The sequence below is a fragment of the Oryx dammah genome, unplaced genomic scaffold (assembly GCF_014754425.2).
Source record: "Oryx dammah isolate SB20612 unplaced genomic scaffold, SCBI_Odam_1.1 HiC_scaffold_28, whole genome shotgun sequence".
Classification (NCBI taxonomy): Eukaryota; Metazoa; Chordata; class Mammalia; order Artiodactyla; family Bovidae; genus Oryx; species Oryx dammah.
In genome coordinates, this window is record NW_024070212.1 from 106,076,576 (window position 1) to 106,098,930 (window position 22,355).

The following is a 22,355-nucleotide window of genomic DNA, read 5'->3' on the forward strand; positions in this document are numbered from 1 at the left end:
GCTGGGCGCCCAGGACAGTTCCGCGGCAGGCGGGTGAGCCGGCCGCGCCCTCACCCTTCCCGGGCCTGCGCCCGCCGCGGCTGGCAGCGCGGAGGTGAGTCCCCCCGGGAGCTGCCCCGTCCTCCTCCTTAGCGCCCCCTTCCCCTGGGAGCTGGGGCTCCGTGGGCCCTCTCATAGGGGCTTGGCCGAGATGAGTGCCGGGGTGGGGGGAGACCGTGAGAGGCAGGGGACTTCTGACTGCTCTCGAATCAGCGAGGGCGGAACAGGGCACTTTCTGGGGCTCCTTCTGCAAGTCCTGACGCCCCCAGCCTTAGCATCCCTCAAGCCTGTAGGCAGCCTCCTGGCGATGCCGCCCTCAACCTCGCCACCCCCTGCGATCGTCCTCGCTCTGAGTTCCGAACTCCCCAAATCCACCAGACCTATTCTCCACAGCCCCCCCACCCCAAGCCCCTGAAGCAGAAGCTCTTGATTCCTGGTGTCTTCGTCTTGGATTCCCCCGAATCCCACGGTTCCCGGCTACCATCCCCAGACCCCCAGTGCCGGAGCCCGGGCCCCGGGTCCGACGTGGCAGACGATGTGTGCTGCGCCCCTCGGGGCACTGCGAGGCGGCGCGGTTCACTGTCCCGAGGGTTCGGGCGCCGAGGGACCGTCTTGCTTGGTTGGGGAGAGGTGGCCGCTGTGTGTTAAGTCAGGGTTCCCAGGAGGGCCAGCTCGCGCGCTTGGGGCAAGGGTTTTCTTGTGAAGCCCGCCTCTCAGACTTGGAGAGTTCTCTTGGATTTGGGGCGGGGGTGGGGGTGTCAGTCGGGGGACTTCAGGTCCACCTCCCCTCCCCCTGCACCTGCTGGACCTCTCTAGATGATAGGGAGGAAGACTTTGAGCGCTCAGAGTCGTGATGGAGGGACGTGACGGAACCTTTCCCCGGTGCCTCTTGGTGTCGGGGAGAGGGGGGTTGGGTCAACCCTCACACCTGGCCTGGCTCTGGCGGACACACGAATCCCGACAGGTCGGGCGGGCACGTACTTGGTCCCGCCCCCAGCCCAGCAATTCTGCCCCCCGCCGGCCAGCCCTCTCCACCAGTAGCTGGTCCCGGGGAAAGCTAATGAGAAATTATCGGAATGGTTTACATATTTGGGTCTGTATTCAGCCCCGGACCGAGTACCAATTTATCCAAATAGTGTTGCAGGGAAGAAGGTGAAAGATTGCAAACTTCTGGGGGCATTGAGTCTCCGCCCTGCGCCCTACCCCTCGGCCGTGTCCCCCTCCCCAGTCCTGGACCACCTAGTAGGCGAGCCTCTCTCCCTGGCCCCAGCTCTGCCCCTGCCTCCCACTCCTTCCTCAAGCTGGGTCATGCCCTACACCTCTCAGCTCCCCGCCTCTTGCTCTGCCCTTGGTCCCTTCCTGAGCAGCAAACACTGAGCAGCTCACTGACTGTTTGTGCCCCGAGACCCTAACCTCTCCCTGCCCATAAAGTGAGAACAACTGTATTTTCCCCCTAGCGTTGTGGTGAGGAGTCAGTGAGAACCTCCTGTGACAGGTGGTGCAGGCATGCATGAATGTGGATCCCTCGCCGCAATCCTGGCAGAGACAAAGTGCCTTCCTCACCCCCACGGATGCCTGAGCCCGTGGTCACTGCCAGCAGTTCCCATTGCTGGCTCTGCCGATGCAGAGTGACGGGCCTCCCAAAAGAACCTGCCTGTGCCTTGTAGCCCAGGGGGCAAAGGAAATCAGCCAGAGGTACCAAAAGAAATGAGGCAGGCTGCTTAAAAGAAAGTCATTAGCGCCTATCCCCTCTCTCAGCTGTGGCCCCACTGTGGGTGTCTGTGTGTGTACCACTGCACGTGTGTGGGTGGGGGTGAAGAGGGTGGGAACTTCTTCTCTGGAGGGAAGTGGAGTCAGAGACCTGGGATCTTCTGAGGCTTGCTACTGCGATAGTTCTAGTCTGAGACCTGTCCTGCTTTTAAAATCAGATATCACATGCAATCCAGAGTTTTCAACTTAAAAAAAAAAAAAAGAAGATCTAGTAATGTGGAGCCAGTCTTTGGGCCCATCAACAATCAGCTGGAATGGAACAGCAGATTCTCCCTTTAGATGGGGCATTTGTCTTCCAGTTCACCCCCTCCACACTCTGCAACCTTCCCATCTGTTGCTTGTATCCCTGACAGAGTGAACACAACTCCTTTGGAGGGTTGATTCTGTATTGAAACGCATCCCATCCCATGATGGTCGAGGAAGGCCAGAGCCACTTTTCCAGTGGAATTCAGATCTGGAGCCTCCTCCCTGCTTCCCTGCTGAGATCGGTGGGGATACAGGTGGGAGTGGGTCTGAAGATCCTCCCTGGCAAGGGTTGGGTGAGCCTGGCAGGGACCAGACTGAAAGCTAAGACCGGGGAGGACTGAGGGGGAATTCAGAAGGAAGTAGAGGGTAGTGGAGGAAGGGTGCTAGCCTTTGCTGAGCCCTGAAGCCTGGCGTGCTGCAGTCCATGGGGTTGCAAAGAGTCAGACACGACTGAGCAGCAACTGAACTGATCTGAACTCGGAAGCGCTCTGCGCCTTGCCCCGCAGGCACATGGAGTTCAGAGATGCATGGATCTGTTCTGCCCCAGGCCCCCAGGCCCCCAGGCCCCCAGGCCCCCAGGCCCCCAGGCATGCAGTGAGACCAAAGCCTCACCGACTCAGGATTTAACACCAGCTATGTCCGGTGTGGCCTTCTTCAGTATTTGTCAGGTGGGAAGACTCAGGGCACCCTGAGAATGTATCTGCCAGGGTCCTCAGACCTTAGTGTGAGAGAGGCCAGCATTAGAGGTTAATCAGATCACTCTGAGCGATCCCTGGGGCCAAGGCAATCAACCATAAAGATAAATGCAAATATGGAAATTGCATCATTGTGCTCAGTGTTACGATTGGTATCCAGATGGTATGAAAACTGTCTTATTCCAATGGTCATCTAAAAAGCAATGTAGACACAAAATATAGTCTTGGTGGAAGAAATTGCAATATTTATTGAGTCCTAGTGTGCCAGGCACCATTCTAAGCAGTTTCATATATTAACTCATTTAAGCTATAAAAAGAACCACCACTCTCCTATAGATAAAGAAACTGAGGCTCAAACCAGCTAAGCAACTAGGATAAGGTAACAGCTAATAAGTAGCAGAGGCAACATTCAAAGCCAGGCAGCCTGACTCTGATGTTTATGCCCTTAACCATTGTGGTCAATGGCCAGCCTCTGGGACTGGGGGCTGAAGACCCCAGTTTGATACACTCAGCCAGACGTCTGTAATCTGTGGGTGATGGAAGAGAGTGGTGGGGGCTGGGGCAGATGGGAAGGTTCTGGCAGGTCACACAGGGAGTACTGGAGGGGCAGGTGGGGGCTGGCAGCTGACGGGGCACTTGGGGGTGGCTGGGGGCATCTCCACAGGCTCTGGCCACGGCTCCAGGTGGGATCCATCAGTCTCGTGTAAACACTTCTCACAGGCAGCTTAACCACTTGAGTGTGTCTGGCCTTCAAAGCCAGTGGGAGAGACCGAGGAGGGGTTGCTGAACTCCCTCGTGGGATAATGATTTATCTCCCATGCAGGTGGGCTCCCCTGGGGCCTCCCTGGAGGCGAAGCGGGAAAGACTGGGACAGGGTTGGGAAGGGCACTTTCACTCAAGTGTTTCAACTTTCTCATTAGTTAGGCTGAAATGCAGAGCAAACCTGTGAAGCAGGCGTATTTATCCCCATTTCATAGATGGGGAAACAGAGAGGCTAAGGGATTCTTTCAAGGCATCTTAACCAGCCAGTGGGAGAGTGATGCTTCCCTGGCGTCTCCAAAGCTTCCTGAAGACTCGCTGTTTCCTCCCGTCCCTGCCTGAGTATGGGTGCGTGTGCAGCAAAGCGTGTGGGCCAGCGCATGTACAGGCCTCGTTGTGAAAGTGTGAAGCAAGCTGGGAGTGGGAAGGGGGCTTTCATCCCTTGACTCCCAGGATGGGCTCCAACTTCCCTGACACATTTCACTGGGGAGGGACCGGTTCCCCCTGCCCCCATCACCCGGGCCAGCGGGTCCAGAGACCTGGCTCTCGCTGGGCTGGGGGATTATCCCCATTCTCTGTGTCTCTGGCCAGGGCGGGCATCGCTGCCTCTTTTATCCTCTCACAAAGGCCAGGCCCGCCGGGCCTGCTGTGTCAGAGTTTCTGTGGCTGGGGGAAGCCTTACTTCCTTTTCTCCCGCCAAGCCCGGAGGGCCACGCCGGGTCTGCCAGCTTGTCGGGGGCCACTGCTCTAGCTCCAGACAGGTGAAAAGCATAGGGGTGACTCAGCACCAGGGAGAGAAGGCTGAGGGGTCACTTGCTGAAGGACAGAGAGAGTTGCTTGTTAAGAGTCATGATTTTACTGCAGCATGAAGTCTGTAGGCTAGACCTAATGAAGGACTTCCAGCTAGAGCTGGCTCACTTTGGGCAGGGTAAAAGCCAGGCAGCTGGTTTCCAGTGATCCACAAGTTTGATTTGAGTGTCCACCATATTCCAACTACTTGGGGAGCCAACTCTCATCCCATGTCAGGGACTCTGGCAAGATAGGAAAAGGAGCCAATCTCTACTACAGGGGTGCCAGGTGGGTAACTTGTAACGTTCAGACATTCTGAGTTGTCTCCTGGGTAATGCACCACATGGGAGGGCAAGAGGCCCGGGTTGGGGGGGGGCAGTGGTACCCTAGAATTAACCCTTTTCTCTCCTCCCCCAACAGGTTGGTGTTTGGAGGTGTCCTGACTGAAGTGACAAAGAGTTCTCCCCATGTAACACCCCGAGGTGCCTTTGAGGAAAGCTCTCTGAGTCTCTTTATGGGCTGATGGAGAAGTAGGCTCCCCACACCCTCTCTGTCCCCAGCTGAGATTATGGTGGATTTGGAATACAGGGCAGATTTGGGATACAGTCCAGGCCTGGACATCCTGCTGCTGACCCAGCCCCAGAGGCGTTAGCAAGAGCCCTGCGCCGTCCACCCCTGCAGAGACCACCCCTCCTACCAGGGGCCTGGAGCCGGCGAGTGACTATGCGGCTTGGACTGTGTGTGGTGGCCTTGGTTCTGAGCTGGATGCATTTGGCCGCTGGCAGCCGGGGGATCAAGGGGAAGAGACAGAGGCGGAGTGAGTAACGGATGGGGCTGGACCACAGTGGCCCTTGGGAGTGGTGGTGGGGAGGGCACTGTCTGGGGACTGCGACCTTCGGCTGTTTCATTCTGTGATGTCCATTGCAGATTTCTGCTTTGTCCATTACAGCTATGTACGTCACTCAGTAGATTATCCAGTTTGTGGATTAATTTATTGAGATTACCCATCCTGTAGATAACTCACTTTGTCTGTTTTCCCTTTTGTAGATGCTGTTTTCTAGATTAACCCCTCTCCTGTGAGGATCCAGTTTGTGGATTATGCCCTTTGATATCATACCGGCTTTGTGTGGTATCCATGGAGATGCTTTCCAGCCAGGTCCCCCTGGGGTGCTCAGTGTCCCCCAGGAGTTCAGGGTTCCTTTCATTTAGTGGTCTGAATACAGCCCTCAACTCCCTGGGGGCCAGGAAACCCACATGGACAGGCAGTGGGCAACAGGCTTCCCTGCCCAGGTTGTGGGGAAGGGACAGTGGGGCAGAGTATTCATGGGCCTGTCCACCATTGTGGTTTTTAACCCTGCCCAGTGGGATTCAGGAAGCTGCACTGAGGGGTGATGGGGAGGCAGTGGGCAGAAGGCTGGCCCCACCACCCTTCAAACCAGAGCAGCTTCACTCTTTCTTGCTCTCAGGAAGCTTCCACATAAGGTGTCATTGGAAGAAAAGGGCTCTCACAGCCTAAAAAAAAAAAAAAAAATCCCATCATTGTACAAACAGGAAAACTGAAGCTAAGGAAAGGGAAGAGACGACAGTCTAAAAGATACACAGTCAGTGTTGGAACCCAGGTCTCCTGGTTTCTGTGAGCCCAGCCTTCTTGAAAACAGAGCCTGATGGAGTATTTACCTGTTCTCACTGTCTCTCCCAGGATCCTATCCTAGGCCGTCCTGAGAGCAGGTCCCCTATCCTTCCCTCGATGCCTTCAAGGATGGCAGTTCAGGACATGCATGCCGTCATGTCATGGGAGTGGCCCCTGGGTATGTGGTGGAGGCCCGACTCAAGTCTGTCTGTTTCTCAGAATCCCCTGGAAGAGATGTCACGCCCCAAGACGGGCAGCTCCTCTCAAGTCTAGCCCCACCACCTCTTGCTTCACTTCTGAGGCCTTCAGACCAAGGCCCACCAGGAAGGGTTGCAAAGCAATGGAGTTCTGTCGGGTCTCCACGGGAGTGGCCAAGGCCAGAATCCAACCCAGAGAGAGAAGCTCAGAGAACTGGTGAAGCTGAAAATCCCTGGCTTAACAAACAATTAGAGACGGTTAGGTTTAATCAGCAGCGAGGCCTTGATTTTCCTCCCTTCTCATCTGTTGCGGCCAGTGTGTTGGTCTCCACCGGCCAGATGCGGTTTAGCGATTTATAATCAGTCTCCTCTATTTCCGAGAGGAGGGAGAAAACGAGAGAGGCCACTCACCATCATGTGACGTTCATTAATGACCACACTTCCGCTGCTGAGCCACACACTCACCTACACCAGAGGATCAGGAGACCTGGGTTCATCATCTTTTGTACTTAGGAAAAAAAAAGTACTGGCCTGGCCATCAGAATGGGCCGGTCCCAGCAGCAGCCAATCAAATGCAGCCCTTGTGATGTTTCCACTTTTGATACAGCCACATCCCACAGCCTGGGTAGCACGTAGCCCCGCGTTTATTACCAAGCGGTGTGAGTGACAGACATCCTTAATGGTGAGATGCAAGGACAGGGAGAGAGGTGGGTAAGACTCAGGGTGCAGTGGGGGTCCAAAATGGACAGAGGCTCAGAGAAAGGTGACTCTTCTCCCTTTTCTTTAAATTAACTTTTATTGGGGCATAGTCGATCTATGACACTGTAAGCTTCCGCTGCACAGCGAAGGGCACCAACCACGTGTATACACAGATCCACTCTCTTCCAGATTCTCTTCCCATACAGGTCACCGCAGAGCACTGAGTGGGGTTCCCTGTGCTATAGAGCAGGTCAGCATTAGTTATCTGTGCTATATATAGTAGTGTGTATATGTCAGCCCCAATCTCCCAATTTACCCCCTCCCCACTGTCCCTCTTGGCAACCATACGTTTGTTTTCTACATCTGTGACTCTGTTTTGTAAATAAGTTCATTTGTACCATGGTTTTAGCTTCCACATATAAGTGATATCATATGATATTTGCCTTTCTCTGGACTTGCCTTTTTCGGCTCCTTCTCACTGCCCTGTCCTTCATCTGAAGCCTTCACCTCCTCCCCCAGAAAAGGGTCTGTAGAGTCTCTCTTCCTTGGCCGAAGCCTCATTCACTCCTCTCTTCATTAATTTCTGTTGGAGTATAGTTGCTTTACAACGTTGTGTTAGTCTCTGCCACACAGCAAAGTGAATCGGTTATGTGAATACACATATCCCCTCCTTTTTAGACGTCTTTCCCATCTGGGTCACCATGAGCACTGAGTAGAGTTTCCTGTGGTGTAAAGTAGGTTCTCACTAGCTATGCGTTTTGTATGTAGTCATGTATACGTCTTGGGCCCTTCCTCTTGCGTCCGTTTCAAACCCACAGACCCTGGTCCTGGGTGCAGAGATGGATCCTGAAGCACCCATGGGTGATGGGGAGGAGACAGTTTCAACCTAGCATAGGGAATGCCGAGGGGAACCAGGAGGGCTTTGGGGGCCCCAAGAGTGACTCTTGAGATGTAATTTTAAAGATGAGATAGTAAGGAATCTGCCTGCAATGTGGGAGACCTGGGTTTGTTCCCTGGGTTGGGAAGATCCCCTGAAGGAGGGCATGGCAACCCACTCCAGTATTCTTGCCTGGAGAATCCCCATGGACAGAGGAGCTCAGTGAGCTACAGTCCACAGGGTCGCAAAGAGTCGGACATGACTGAGGGACTCAGCACAGCACAGGTGATCTGCAGGCCAGGGAGTGGGGGTGGGGAAGGAGAAGGGGAACCCAGGCAGGGGACCAGCATGTCCAAAGGTGAGGAGCTAGGATGAGGCGCAGACTGTGCAGGAAATGGGGTGCAGCTGGGGGAGAACTGGAGAAGTGGTTTCTGGGTGCAGTTCTCGGGAGCCCTGGGGTTTTCACTGGAACTGCTCTGCTCGTTTTGCTTTATACACAGAGGCTCTTTCCTACTGAAAAGAAGGGTTGTGCTCTTAAAAAGCCGAACACCCATAAGGGTAGAGCCATGAAAGCTGCCAGGAGGTGAGGGAGTGCTGGGGGCAATGCTGCAGAAATGGGCAGAGGTCAGAGGTTGGAGCCCTTGGTAGCTGCCAGGCTGGGAGTTGGCCCTTGACCCTGACTTGAGCTTCGGGTAATGAGGACATCCCCTTAGAGGTTTGAATCAGAGGAGTAGCGCTTGATCCAGCTGTAGTGGGGCGTGAGGAGAGGGAGCTTGAGGTGGGAGACCAACAGACCAGTTAAAGGCTATTTGGACCCAGGTGAGAAAAAAGTGCAGGGAAACTTAGCTCACAGTTAAGTTGAAAAATGCCAGTCTTCCCAGGGGTGTGTGCCCAGGGTACCAGGGCACCAGGAATGGAGAGCATGTGGCCTCTGCCTGCTCAGTGAGGCCCTGGGTCCTGTCATCCCTGACTTCATTTCTACTCCACCCACATAACTTAAGGGTCTCTAAGGAAACTAATTCCTCCAAGACTAGATACCACCCCTAAACCAAGGTCAGCCCTCCTCTGTGTTATAGAGCCTTCCCCTCCCGCGCCGTTGATCCTCACCTAACCCCACAACCACTCATTTCCTGTCCCACTCCCCATACTTTATTGAACAGTAAGCTCTGTTCATATAGCCCCTTCCCTGAGCCTCTGTCTCACTCGCCATATCCTCAGCCCTACATTTGGGAGAGTCTTATCCTTTTATGGAGCCTCACTCCTTACTGGGCTCCCATTTAGAAACAAGGCAGGCTCCACTCTCCAAAAGCTCTTTCCAATGGGAGAAAAAGACATATTAGCTGATAATAATGATACAAGGCAGTGTCTACTGTGATGGATTCAAGTACTGGAGGCAGGGAACACAGAGAAATATTCTATATCCAGATTTTACGAGGAGGCAAGATCAAGGGAGACTTCCTGGAGGAGGTGACTTTAGTTCTGAGGCTTGAAAGAGTTAGGCTTAGGAGGAGGCAGAGGGTGTTCCCGACAGAAGCACCAACTTGAGCAAGACACAGAGATGTGAAGTAGTGGGATGTATTCAGAGAAATAAAAATAGTTCCCGATTGCTTAGAGGTAGTTTTAAGAGATGAAGTGGGTGGGATCAGCTCATGGAAGTTTTTAGGCCAGGTGGAAGTTCAGTTCAGTCGCTCAGTCGTGTCTGACTCTTTGCAACCCCATGAATCACACCACGCCAGGCCTCCCTGTCCATCACCAACTCCCAGAGTTCACTCAGACTCACGTCCATCGAGTCCATGATGCCATCCAGCCATCTCATCCTCTGTCATCCCCTTTTCCTCTTGCCCCCAATCCCTCCCAGCATCAGAGTCTTTTCCAATGAGTCAACTCTTCGCATGAGGTGGCCAAAGTACTGAAGTTTCACCTTTAGCATCATTCCTTCCAAAGAATACCCAGGGCTTTAGAATGGACTGGTTGGATCTCCTTGCAGTCCAAGGGACTCTCAAGTGTCTTCTCCAACACCACAGTTCAAAAGCATCAATTCTTCGATGAAAGAGCTGGGTCTTAATTCTGCAGCAGATAGGGAGCTATTGATGGGTTGTGGGCTTCTCTCGTAGCTCAGTTGGTAAAGAATCTGCCTGCAATTCAGGAGACCTGGGTCAGGAAGATCCCTTGGAGAAGGAAATGGCAACCCACTCCAGTATTCTTGCCTGGAGAATCCCATGGCGAGAGGAGCCTGGCAGGCTACAGTCCATGGGCTTGCCAAGAGCTGGACACGACTTAGCGACTAAATCACCAACTACCAAGAGGCAGGGGCACGACACCATGAATCTGAGTTTTGGAAAGATCCTAAGATGAGGAATCTGGGGACTTGGAACAAGTGAAGTCTCTAGAGAAAAGGCGCTGTGGCCAGAAGCCGCTCTTCAGGGGTGGGGCTGAGTCACCCTGGGGCGATGCCTGATTACAGAAAGATCAGCTTCAGAGGGCTTTGCGCAGGGATGAAGGAGGCAAAAAGCAGCAGGGAATGGAAGAGACACAGCCCTGACTTCCTGGCTCAGTGCAGTGGGCTCCACGGAGTGCTTAGGAGGCAGGAGGCAGGGTGGGGTAGTGAGGAGTGGAGAGTACGGTGGGGGTAGGAAGAGCAGAACCTTAATGAGTTAGTTTTGTGAAGAAGTTGGAAGAAGGCCCCATGAGCTCTTTGAGCACCTTCCCCATCACTGAGCCCACCCATCCTCAACCAGGCTCCGGCCCTGCAAGGCAAGCCCCTTCCCATCATAGGCACAGAAGCCAGACGGAGTGTGTCAAATTGTGAACCACACCCTTCTGAGGTCCTTTCCTTGCCAGTTAGAATAAAGCTCTATTTTCCATTTCACGGATGCACTAGGATGGTTGGGGCCTCAGAGCCTTTGCCCAGGCTATTTCTCTGGTCTGTGCACCCTCTTCACCTAGCCTGCTTGGCAAGGGCATGTCCTCCAGTGTTCTCCCATTCCCCCAAATGTGCAGCCAGCCCTAGGTGGGCATCTGTTGCTGTTCCTCCACGTCCCCAGCTCCTAGCAGTTCTGGACACGTTAGGTGTGCAGTGAATGACTGTGGAATAAATGAGCCTCGGTTTCTCCAGTTGAATCACCGTTGAATCATTATGTAACCTCTGCCACACCCAGCATCTCCTTGGACACCCCCTCTCTCCCAGCACACACAGCCCCCTGCACTCTGGCTCTCCATCTCCTCATTGTTCATCTTTTTGCCTTGCTAAGCTGAGAACACTCTTTGATTCTCATCCCCCTGGATAAGTGAACCTTTCCTCATTGAATTGCCCCTGCCCATCCTGGAGCCTCTCTCCTCCTTGCTCAGCACCCCCTCTCCTTCCTGAACCCCCAAACCTCACGGAGCTCAGCTTCTAGACCTCTGTCCCTGGCCCCAGTCTCAAACCTCAAGGCTGGTCTTACTGGCAGAGTTCTGTCTTGACCTTCTCGTATCCTTGGGTCTTCACTCGATCACTCCGTGCCTCTGTCTTGCTCACAGTCCCCGCTCCCTTCTCCTCACTTTATCCCTCACCTTCATCCCCTCCACTAACTGTTCAGCCCCCCGTGGTTGGGCCTGCATCCCACCACTCCACCAGAAATGCCCTTCTTGAGGTCACCCAATCACCTCTTGGCGCATGTGTTGTAGGGTTCCCCAGAGGTCCCAGCCCTGGTCCCTAAGATCTCACCCTTTCCACTTGGTTTCCATCTCCCACCCCAATGTCCTCCCATCTCCCCAACAATTCCTTCTCAGCTTCTTTCCAGGCCCTTCCTCTGCTTGTGTGTTGAATGTGAGTATCGCCCAGGCCTCAGCTCTTGGTCCTCTTCTCAAGCTGCACCCCTTCTTCCCCAGGATGCTTTCCCCTCCCACAGATTTAATCCCCAACAACATCTCCCAGCATGGGATCCATGCTCCCCCTTTCCACAGCCTGCCTCTTAAACGAGATGGTTCTCCATCTTCACCTTCCTTTACTCCTTAACCACTGACATCCACTCTCTACCTCAACCAGGGATGCCAACAGTCTGTTTGTGGCTGGGTCCTTACATGATATCTCAGTAGCACCTGGCATTGGGCTCCCCTCTCCTCCCTTGGGTGTCCTCTTCTCTCGACTTCCATGATGCAACATGATTCTGAGTGTCCCTACCTGTCTGAGTGCTCCTCCTCGATCTCTTAGCTGACCCTTCTTCTTCTGTCCTTTTATTCAGTGTCTAATTCCTCTCCTCACTGTCTGCTCCCACTTCCCTAGCCATCTCATAGACCTCCAGGCCTTTGATGACTGTTTTGTATTAAGGACTCCACATGTCAATCTCCAGCCAAAATGTTTCTCTTGAGTTCCAGACCTACAGGTTCTGCTGCCTACAAGACACCTTCCCAGGGGCGTGCCACAAGAACTGCAAACTCAACCCAACCCGTCATTTCTTCCACTTGAATCCACTGCTCCTCCTGTGGGCCCTCTCTTGGCGAAGGGCCAGCAGCTATCTCCTCACCCAAGCCCGACACCTGGGCATCATCCTCGACCTGTGCTTCCCCCACGGCCCTGACCCCCATGTCCAGTCCATTACCTAGCCTTCTTGATTCTACTGCCTGAATATCTATCTTACGTGCATCTGTACCTTTCCACCTTTCCATCCTCCTGGTTCAGCTCCATCTCTTGGAACCTGGAAGTCCCCCTCCCTCCAGGTTTGCCATCTGTGCAATGCATTCTCCACACTACAGAGGGACCTTTCTAAAATGGAGCCCTGGCCATGTCTCCTGTTTTAAGGCCCCCGGGACTCCTTGTGGCCTTTGGAATAATGTCTGTGCTCCTTTTTTATGGACTCAGGCCTTTCCTCCTCTACCCACTGCTTCCCTCTGCACTCACTCCACGCACCAGCCATGCTGAGTGAATTTCAGGTGCCCCATGGGCCGCACTTTGTCTTACGTGTCACTGAGGCCTCTGCAGGGAAATGCACACAGAGATTTGCTGCTGGTTGAGTAGGAGGCGGACAGCAGGATTCTAAGAAGGCCCTTTGCAAATGTGCCCTTCACTAAAGTAAGGGAGGAATATGTGAGTTATGGGAATATAACCACAGACACCCACAAATGGGACACCTGGGTGACTTTGGTTCTTGTTGTGGTTCAGTTTCTCATTTGTGTCTGACCCTGTGACCCTGTGGACTGCAGCTTGCCGGGCTTCCCTGTCCTTCACCATCTCCCGGAGCTTGCTCAAACTCATGTCCACTGAGTCGGAGATGCCATCCAACCATCTCATTCTCTGCCGTCCCCTTCTCCTCCTGCCTTCAATCTTTTTTCGGATCAGGGCAAGCCAAAAACCTGGAGGGAGCCTTCATTTCAGCCATGAATTGAATCAAATCCTTGAGTCATAGACAACTTAATATCGTTGGAGTGGAAGCAGTGCCTAAAATCTACAGTGACTTATTCACTTGGAATATAGCTGAATAATAGCCCAAAGTAGAAAACCAGTCCCAAGCAGGCTCCCTCATAACTCTGATACCACATTTGGAGTCCTTTCCTCTGACAATGACCCAACCAACAAGAGTGATATTAAGTTTTAAATTTGTTGATTGGCTAAATGGTAACATTGACTCTATATAAAGTAAGTTCTCTATTTGAAAAATCAGTCTGGCCAAACTGGTGACAGTTTCCCTGTCACCCCTGGTTTTCATGAACTTTTTCCTCACTGCCTAGAACACATACTGGCTGTGAAGCCTTGTTCAACTAATTCAACCTGTCTTATTTCTTCATCTGTGATAAAGAGGGGGAAAAAAAAGAGTAGTATCCGCCACTGCATGGGTTTTAAGGATCAACTGATGCTTGTAAAGCGCTGAGAGCAGTGCCTGTCACAGAATAAGTGTTCAACCTTTAGGAGTAAGCTATGGAGGTTATGATTAAGATTTTGTTGTTGTTTATCATTATTGTGTTTGCTATTCCCGCCTCTCCTCTGCTCACCTTTCTCTTACTCATTCTCCTGTTATGAAATCAAGGATCATCCCTGCAGCCAGAGCTCTTCCCCACAGCCCTCCAGAGCAAGCATCCTCATCTCTCCTTTTTAGGTGGTGGGAAGGGAGGCCCACAGGATGCAGAGTTTCGCCCAGGGTCACAGGCCAGGCATTTGACTTCAGGTCCAACCAGCGAAGTCTATGCCATGGGTCCTCCATTGCTGCACGATCTTCTGCGATCTCTGCTCTGATTCCCCTGGTTCTCTGCCTCCAGCCTGTACACAGCTCCTCACTGCCTTGTTCTTCTTTTAATGGCTGGTCCCACCCACCCCCTAAGCCAGAACCCTGGGAAGTACCCCAGCCTCTGATTGGTCACAATGGCCATACTGATTGCCTTTCCCGAGTATCTCTCAAATAATCTTCTCTCCATCTCCACTGAACAGAACTTTGTTTAAGACTCTTCCGTCTTTCTCACCTGGATGATCCAGTCAGCTTCCTCCCAAATGGTCCCCCACTCTCTGGTCTCTCCCCAGGCTGCAGAGGACACTTCCCAGCCTGTAAATCAGACCGGACCTGCTCCTGCTTAAAACTTGCTGATGACTTTTTTATTTCATCAGTTCTGAGAAAGGTCCCCCTAAAACATTGTGAAACAAGGGTTCTGTGGCCAAAATGTCTTGGAAGTGCAGCTGTCTCCCTCTTAGAAAGTTACTTAAAGTCACAGAAACATAATGAAATGAATTGAAACGTTAATCACTCCCAGTCGTGCTCGACTCTTTGTGATCCTAGGGACCATAGCCAGCCAGTGTCCTCTGTCCATGGGATTCTCCAGGCAAGAATACTGGAGTGAGTTGCCATTCCCTTCTCCAGGGGATCCACAAAGGCTGCAAAAAGCCCTGGAGTAGAAAATCCAGTTTAGACTTGTTGGACATGGTGGTTCTCAGATATATTCTCAGATATATCTAATGCAATGGCCTTTTTTCCACATCTTCCTATGAACATTTAAGGGAATCCTGTTCCAAGGAATATTCTTTGGAAAATGCTGCAAGATAAAATTCAAGTCCATCGTCATGACATAAAAGGTGCTTAAAGATAGGACTACTTATCTTCCACCACTCCCCTCCCCACCTCTCCTGTGCCCCCAATCTTCCTCAACTTCCTTCAGGTAGCTTTACACCTCTGCGGTCTTGCCCCTAGAGGGCCCTAGTCTCTACTTCCCGATGGACAAATCGTTATTCATTCTTGAAGAGTTGACCCAAGTGGCCCCTCGTCTGTGACTCCTTCCTTCGTTCTGGATTCTCTTGATGCTCGTGGCTGCCAGCATATGCCCATTTGCAGGCACTGTGTGTACCCTGGGAGACCAGTTCAGGATAGCCAGGGGTCTTTGCTTCCATGTCCCTAGCCCTTGCACTGCTTGTGGTACCTGGGCAGGGCCAGGTGAGTGTTGGTTGAACAAGTGAAGGAGGAAACGAGATGGTAGGTCTGAAACTCAACCCTGGGTTTGGGGACCTCACTGGCTCAAAGGATGGTTCCAACCTCAGCACCTTTGCCATCTGGACCAGATTGCTGTTGTGGGGGCTGCCCCACACATTGTAGGATGTTTAGCAGCATCCCTGGCCTCTGTCCCGCAGAGGCCACTGGAAACCCCCTCCCCAGTGTGATCATCAAAAGGCTTCCAGACTTTGCCAAAAGTCCCCTGAGGAGCAGACTCATCTTTGGTTGAGACCACTGTTCTAGACATAGCTTATTCCAGTTGTCTTCCTGTCCCTGGGTAGGTGGCCTTTTTCTCATTATCCCTCTTGTCCTTAAAATTTTCTCAGGGCTGTGTAAATTCCAGGCTTCAGCACCTTCTCTGAGGATGGTGGAGCAAGTCTCGGGGGTGAGCCTGCATTGTTCCTGGAGCTAAGGGGGCATTTAGGGTGGATGGCAGCTCTTGCTGTGCTAGTTCCCTTGAAAGCAGATGGCTGGGAAGGTTTATAAAGGAGCCTTGCAGAGAGCCGCCAGCCTGGCCTGCACTTTCTGAGAAGCACATTCGTTCTGTAGGCTGAAACTCCTATCTACTCACTTTCCATCCTTGTGGGAGCCTGAGAAAGACGGAGGCCTCTCCCACAGCTGCCTCTCACCCTTGCTCCATCCTTGCAGTCAGTGCTGACGGAAGCCAGGCCTGTGCCAAAGGCTGTGAGCTCTGCTCAGAGGTCAACGGCTGCCTCAAGTGCTCACCCAAGCTGTTCATCCTGCTGGAGAGGAACGACATCCGCCAAGTGGGCGTCTGCTTGCCATCCTGCCCACCTGGATACTTTGATGCCCGCAACCCTGACATGAACAAGTGCATCAGTGAGTGTGGGCAGGGCTGGGGAAGGGTGCTGAAAACTCTGGATATGGGGCGGGGGTGCTTTGAACTGTTGATGGGCTGCAAGAGGGGTGGAGGAGATATTGAGGAGGGGAGTTTCTGATTCCAATATCCAACTGCTGGCCAGACATCTCCCCAGACATCCCACCCACATTTCCAGCCCATAACATAGCCGCATCTCCTCCCTCCAAACCTGCACTGACTTGTGTTCCCACGGTTGACTCTCAGTGTCCCAACCCATCACCCAAGGCACAGACCTAAGAGCCAGCCTCTCATCTATGCCCCCACCTTAGCCATTCAATAACCAAATTGTGCCTCCTCCAGCTCCTTTCCATCCTCACTGCCACTGTCTCCTCCAGGTTCCCATCCCCTCTCTCCTGGACCACTGCAATAACCTCCATCTGTCCCCCAACCCTCATCTGGTTCCCTTCGACCCTCCCTCTGCCCTGCAGCCAGAAAGACGCTTCTGAGACATATAACCTAAAAAAAAATTGGGGCTGGCTCCACTGACTGCAGGGAAATTCAAGCCCTGGTCAGCCTTCTCTCCCCATCCTCCCCACCTCCCATCTCACTCTGCTCTGCTCTCTCACACCAGCTACAGTTTCACGTGCTCCAAAGCACGTGCTGTCACACTTCCCTCTCAGCAGGGGGCCACGCAGTGAACCCTCTCCGGTAAACAATGCCAGTGACCCTCTCATTTTGTTCAGAGCCTTGGAGTTTAGCATGCATTTCCAGACCTTCTATCGGTTCAGCCACACAGGCACCTTGGGAGGGAGACAGACCTAAGTGATGGTACCCTTTTCATAGCTGATAAGATCAAGGTCCCAGGGAAATGCCTGAGGGGAGTTCAGCCGACTTGGGTTCTAAATCCCCACTCTGCTGTTTATTCATTGTGTGACCTTGGGCAAGTCACAGCCTCTCCAAACCTCATCTTCAAAGTGTGGGTGTTCGTTTTTACCCCCAGGATTGTTGTGAGAGGCATATGTCAGCCCTCAGTGTCTGGCACAAAACAAAACGGAGTGGCTCTTCTTACTTTTGTTTGTGTTTTGCCCGTCATCAAACCCAGGACTCAGAGGCCAGGAGGCACAGAGGCGGGTGGGGTGGGGTGGGAAGCTTATAAGGATGGAGGTGGGACCCCAGGACTACCCTCTCGGTCCTCGGGGATCTGGGTAGGGCATTCCTCGCTCTGCCTGCTCCTGGGAAACTGGCAGCCCAGACTTCAGGGGCGGGGACTAGTAGGAAGTCAGCTCCTCCCACAGTCCCGGAGGGGCAAGATTGTGAAAGACCCCTCTGGCTTCCAGCCTAGCCCAGCCACCCTCTCCCTCCACCTCCTAGCAGGAGGGAGAGCTGGCAGGAGGGCATCAGGGAGGGACCAGGACTCTGACCAAGGTGGTTCCTGGAACTCAACCTTGCAGAAGCAAAGGAATTTGCCCTGGGATGGCTCCCCATCCTCCAGGCAGATTCTTTTTTCCCTGGGCAGGAGGAGAACCAGGCTTTGGGGTGCTGTGGATGCCCAGCAGTAGGGGAAGAGGAAACCACACAGCCACTCTCAGGGTGTCATTGTATCCCTCAGTTTGGCTCTGATTAGGTGGTCCTTGGGAGAAGGCAATGGCACCCCACTCCAGTACTCTTGCCTGGAAAATCCCATGGACGGAGGAGCCTGGTGGGCTGCAGTGCATGGCAACCCACTCCAGTGTTCTTGCCTGGAGAATCCCAGGGATGGGGGAGCCTGGTGGGCTGCCATCTATGGGGTCGCACAGAGTTGGACACGACTGAAGCAACTTAGCAGCAGCAGCAGCAGGTGGTCCTTGGGGTGCCCTGAGATACTGGGACCCTCCTCTCGCCCCACTAATCTCCTGTGCTCTGAATCTAGCTCTCTTGGGCCTCCCCTTGGGTTCCCAGGCCTGGAGCAGGTGCTGGGTTGGGCAGGTGGTGGGTGGGGAGAGTCCCAGCCGGCCCTCAGGAGGGGCTGTGTTGGCCTCCTCTCTCCCCGCCCCTTGCTTTCATTTCTCTTTTTCCCAAGACTCCACTGCGGCAGTGGCAGCTCCAGGCCACTGTCCTGCCCTGTGTGGGTGGGTGGGCACGGGATGAGGGGAGGGGTCTGTCTGGGGCTGAGACAGAGCCCCACCCCCGGTCTGGCCCTCCCCTCAGAATGCAAGATTGAGCACTGCGAGGCCTGCTTCAGCCACAACTTCTGCACCAAGTGTCAGGAGAGCCTGTACCTGCACAAAGGCCGCTGCTACCCGGCCTGTCCCGAGGGCTCTGCGCCTGCAGACGGCACCATGGAGTGCAGCAGCCCAGGTAAGCGGGCAGGGTCCAGGCTGGAGAAGGGGCGGGCGGGGTGGGTGGGTGCGGGCCCCCACGGAGAGCGTGGGCTGGGCTCCGTGCAGAGAAAGCTTATGACAACCACCCCCTGAGTTTCTCTGGGGATTTTTATGCTCTCTGGACTTTAAGGATGCCTCTGGCCCGGGGCTGAGGCCGAGACCAGATGGGAGAGGCTCCCTGGGGGGCACCTGGGGCCAGGTGAGGAGCCGTGACCCCTTCCTCCCCTTGCTTTCCTTCCCCCCGCCAGCACAATGTGAAATGAGTGAGTGGTCTCTGTGGGGCCCTTGCTCCAAGAAGAAGAAGCTCTGTGGCTTCCGGAGGGGCTTGGAGGAGCGGACGCGGAGGGTGCTCCACGCCCCGGGGGGAGACCACGCCGTCTGCTCAGACACCAAGGAGACGCGGAGGTGCACAGTGCAGAGGACGCCCTGCCCCGAGGGTGAGCTGCGGCCTGGGGGTCAGCGGTCAGCACAGCTGAGGGAGGTCTGATCACCTCTGTTTCCTACCTGTGCCCCAGAAGAGGACTCAGGCCAGGGCCAGATGGGGCACCATCAACTCAGGACCCCATGCTGTGCAAACCCGTGCCAGGCAGACAGTGATCCACGCAGCTGCGTGGGATGGCGGGAAGCTTCTGTGGTCCTATCCCTCCCCATTGCTTCTGATTCAGGGGATGCTGGCACTGGGGGGCCCTTAGAAAGGGAGCTTGGAAGGGGGGTGCGAAGGCCCAGAGAGGGGCAGTGACTTGGCCAAGGTCACCCAGCGCGCAGGTGGCCATGATGTGGCAGTGGTGTGGGATGGAGGAGTGGGGACCCGTCCTGCCTGTCCCCAGAGCTGCAGTGCCCGGCTGGGAGATGCCCTCGGGCCACTGGGATCCAAGGTCTGAGGAAACGAGGAAAGAGGAGGCGGTTTGGTTCAGGTGGAGAGTGAAAAGGCTCATGGGACCCCCTCTCAGTATCCATGTTGCAGAGCCCTGTCCGAGGAGGCCTGGAGGGCACCTGGACCACCTCTGGGCCTCCTCCCCACCAGCCCACCTACCCACCCCCGCCCAGCCTCCTGACCACATCCCTCCTCCCGCTCTTGGCCATGCCCAGGGCCTCCTGCTGTGTCAGGACGCCCTTTGTTGACTCTTCCTGCTGTTGGGGTTCCAGGGCAGAAGAGGAGGAAGGGCAGCCAGGGCAGGCGGGAGAACGCCAACAGGAACCCCAGCCGCAAGGAGAGCAAGGAGGCGGGCGCCGGCGCTCGGAGACGCAAGGGCCAGCAGCAGCAACAGCAAGGGACAGTGGGGCCAGTCACCTCTGCGGGGCCCACCTAGGGACCCTATTCAGCCTCCCGGTCCATGCAGAAGGAGCCCAGTGCTGCTCTGTGTGATGAGAGCTTTACTGAACTTGAGCACTGGGGGCAATGCGTACACACCCTCTCCATACATACGGGAACACACAGACACATGCACAAAGACCCCCATGTCCAAACAGGTAACTGACATACGTGCAAATGTGTGCATGCATGCGCGCCTGCACACACACACATCGAAGCTACTGGAAGACACTTCTGTCCCTCGGACATCACTGTGTGAGCAGGGTGGGGAGGCAGAGGGGTCGTCTCTGCCCCTCAGAGGGCCAAGAGGCACACACTTGGTTTGTGACGCAACCAGTGGACGCATCAGAGAGAATGTTGACCAGCGTCCAAGCCCAGACTCTGCAGAGTGGAACCTTCTGGAGGAGTTCATAGGACCAGCCTGCGTGGCAGACAGCAGCCAAAGCTTGAGGACTGTTCAGCATCTCCAGCTGTGTGACTTTATCCTTGGAGAGTACTGTTACACATTCATATCAGGGCTTTCCTGACTCTGAAAACTGCTTAAAGGTTTATTTCAAATTAAAAACGAAAACCAACTGACAACAGTAGCCACAGGTACTATGCTTCTTTTCAGGGTACAGGGTTTGGTGGAGTATGTAGGAGAGCAGGAAGAGACAGGGCTGAATTTTAACAGACCCCTGCTGGCCCCCACTATGGGGCGGGGGTGGGGGGGTAATATGCGGGGAGGGAACCAGATTTTCTACATCTTTATTATTCAGAGGGTGGCCTGTGGACCAGCATCAACGTTATAAGCAGGCAGCTTGTTAGAAATGAGAATTTACAGGTTCCATCCGAGACCTGATGAACCAGAGCCTACATTTTAACAAGGTTCCAGGTGACTGGCATGTACATTCAAGCCTGGGAAGCACTGCTCTCATTCCCTCGAAGGATGGAATAGAGGTCTTGGCCAGCTTACAGTAGGAAGGATCCTGGTCAGCTCTAAAGGAATACTTCCCATCTGGGAGAGGTAGAATCTATATACTGAAGGGTTATCATGGCACTTTAGGGGGAGAGAGTGTCCAGGACCCTGAGATGGCTGGGGACCACTGGACCCCAGTGATGGGGTAGATGGCAGAAGAGTGAGTGGAATCCTTTCTTGTCATTCTGAAGTGTCCCCTGGCAGCCATCTGGTCACCAAGCTCTGGAAGGAGGTTTGGTTTCCAGTGGGGAGCCAGACAGGGGCCTTGCTCTCGTGGAGCTTAGGGGTTGGTGGGGGGACAGGCATGAATCAAGTAATCCTTCCAATAAATGTGTAATTATAGATGGGTGTAGTTAAAGGCAGACAACCACTGAAACACACACATAGCTATGGAAGTAAATAAAAATAAAAAAAAATAAAAGCTATCTCAGGGAAGTTTTTCAGAGGAGGTGACATTTGAGCTAAGCTCTGAAGGATGAAGAGGAGTTAACACAAAGACAAGGAAGGGTGTTTAGACCAGTGCTGTCTGATAGAAATACAATGTGAGCCACTTATCTAATTTAATACTTTTCTAGTAGCCACATTTAAAGAGTAAAAAGAAACAGATGCAGTTCATTTTATCTTATATTTAACCAAATGTATGCAAGCTGTTGTCTTTTTAACATGTAATCAATATAAAAAAATTATTAGTGAGCTCTTTTACATTCTTTTTTTAAACTGTCTTCAACACTCTATGTATATATTTACCCTTTATAGCATATCAATTCAGACACTAAATTTTCTCCAGAAATACTTGATATGTATTTAGGTTTAATAAAAATTCAAATGAAAGAGTAGATTCAGGACTTCCCTGGTTGTCCAGTGGTTGCGAATCTGCCTGCCAAAGCAGGGGATATGGTTTCAATCCCTGCTCCGGGAAGATCCCACGTGCCGTGGGGCAACTGAGCCCACGCAACTCCTGAAGCCCTCACACCCTCCGCAACAAGAGAAGCCACTGCGATGAGAAGCCTGAGCACAGCAACGAAGATCCAACACAGCTGAAATAAAACATTTTCAAACAGATTCACCTACCACGTACCCAAGTTGTTTAAAGAGTAGATTAACATTTTCTGGTAGCTGATTTGAATACATGTAAATTTTTTAATTTAATTGAAATGAACGTACATTATCAATTCCATTCTTCAGTTGTGCTGGCCATGTTTCAAGTGTTCACTGGCCGTATGTTGCTAGTGGCTACTGTATTGGACAGAACACGCAAGTGTGCTGTGGCAGAAAGGAGCTTGGTGTGCAATGAAATGAAAGAAAACCAATGCAGCTGGGAGGCCTGGAGGGCAAGGGAAGTGAGTTGTTTCCAGAAAGGTCCACCTAGAGTTGGGACTTTATTTTCAGAGCCAAAGGAGGCTGCTGAAGAGTTAAGCAGCAAGCCAGCATGATTAGATGCGAAGCTTTGCAAATTTTGAAAGACTGAGCATGTTGGTTGTAGTATAGAAGACATTATCAGGAAGCTGTTTAGGAGTCTGTTGTTGTCATCCAGGGGACACATGTTGGTGGAAGTGACAGTGGTAATGGAGAGAGGAGGACAAAGTCACAGGTATTTGGAGAACAAAGTTGGCAGAGTTTGATGATAAACTGGACATGGACGAGGAGAGAAAGGAGAAGGAGGTGTCAAGGACAAAGTCCCCATTTCTGGCTCGAACATCCAGACAGAGGATGATGCTGTGTTCTGAGATGGGGAATCCACGAGGAAGACCAGTTT

At 53.2% G+C, this 22,355-nt stretch overlaps 1 protein-coding gene across 1 annotated transcript; it reads left to right on the plus strand.

Moving 5' to 3' along the window:
• Window positions 1–4,690: 4,690 nt before the first annotated feature.
• Window positions 4,691–21,326, plus strand: RSPO1 (R-spondin 1). The gene is made up of 5 exons (XM_040231678.1): window positions 4,691–5,115; window positions 15,798–15,989; window positions 18,157–18,306; window positions 18,578–18,766; window positions 19,476–21,326. Exons 1-5 carry the CDS (start codon window positions 5,022–5,024, stop codon window positions 19,637–19,639), a joined length of 789 nt encoding a protein of 262 aa, XP_040087612.1. The 5' UTR covers window positions 4,691–5,021; the 3' UTR covers window positions 19,640–21,326.
• Window positions 21,327–22,355: the final 1,029 nt, after the last annotated feature.

Excerpts from the sequence above, each read along its gene's own strand:
- RSPO1 (XM_040231678.1), top strand. The coding sequence starts at position 5,022 with ATGCGGCTTGGACTGTGTGTGGTGGCCTTGGTTCTGAGCTGGATGCAT. Across the intron at positions 15,990-18,156 it reads TGACATGAACAAGTGCATCA|AATGCAAGATTGAGCACTGC; the intron begins GTGAGTGTGGGC and ends CCCTCCCCTCAG. Across the intron at positions 18,767-19,475 it reads GAGGACGCCCTGCCCCGAGG|GGCAGAAGAGGAGGAAGGGC; the intron begins GTGAGCTGCGGC and ends TTGGGGTTCCAG.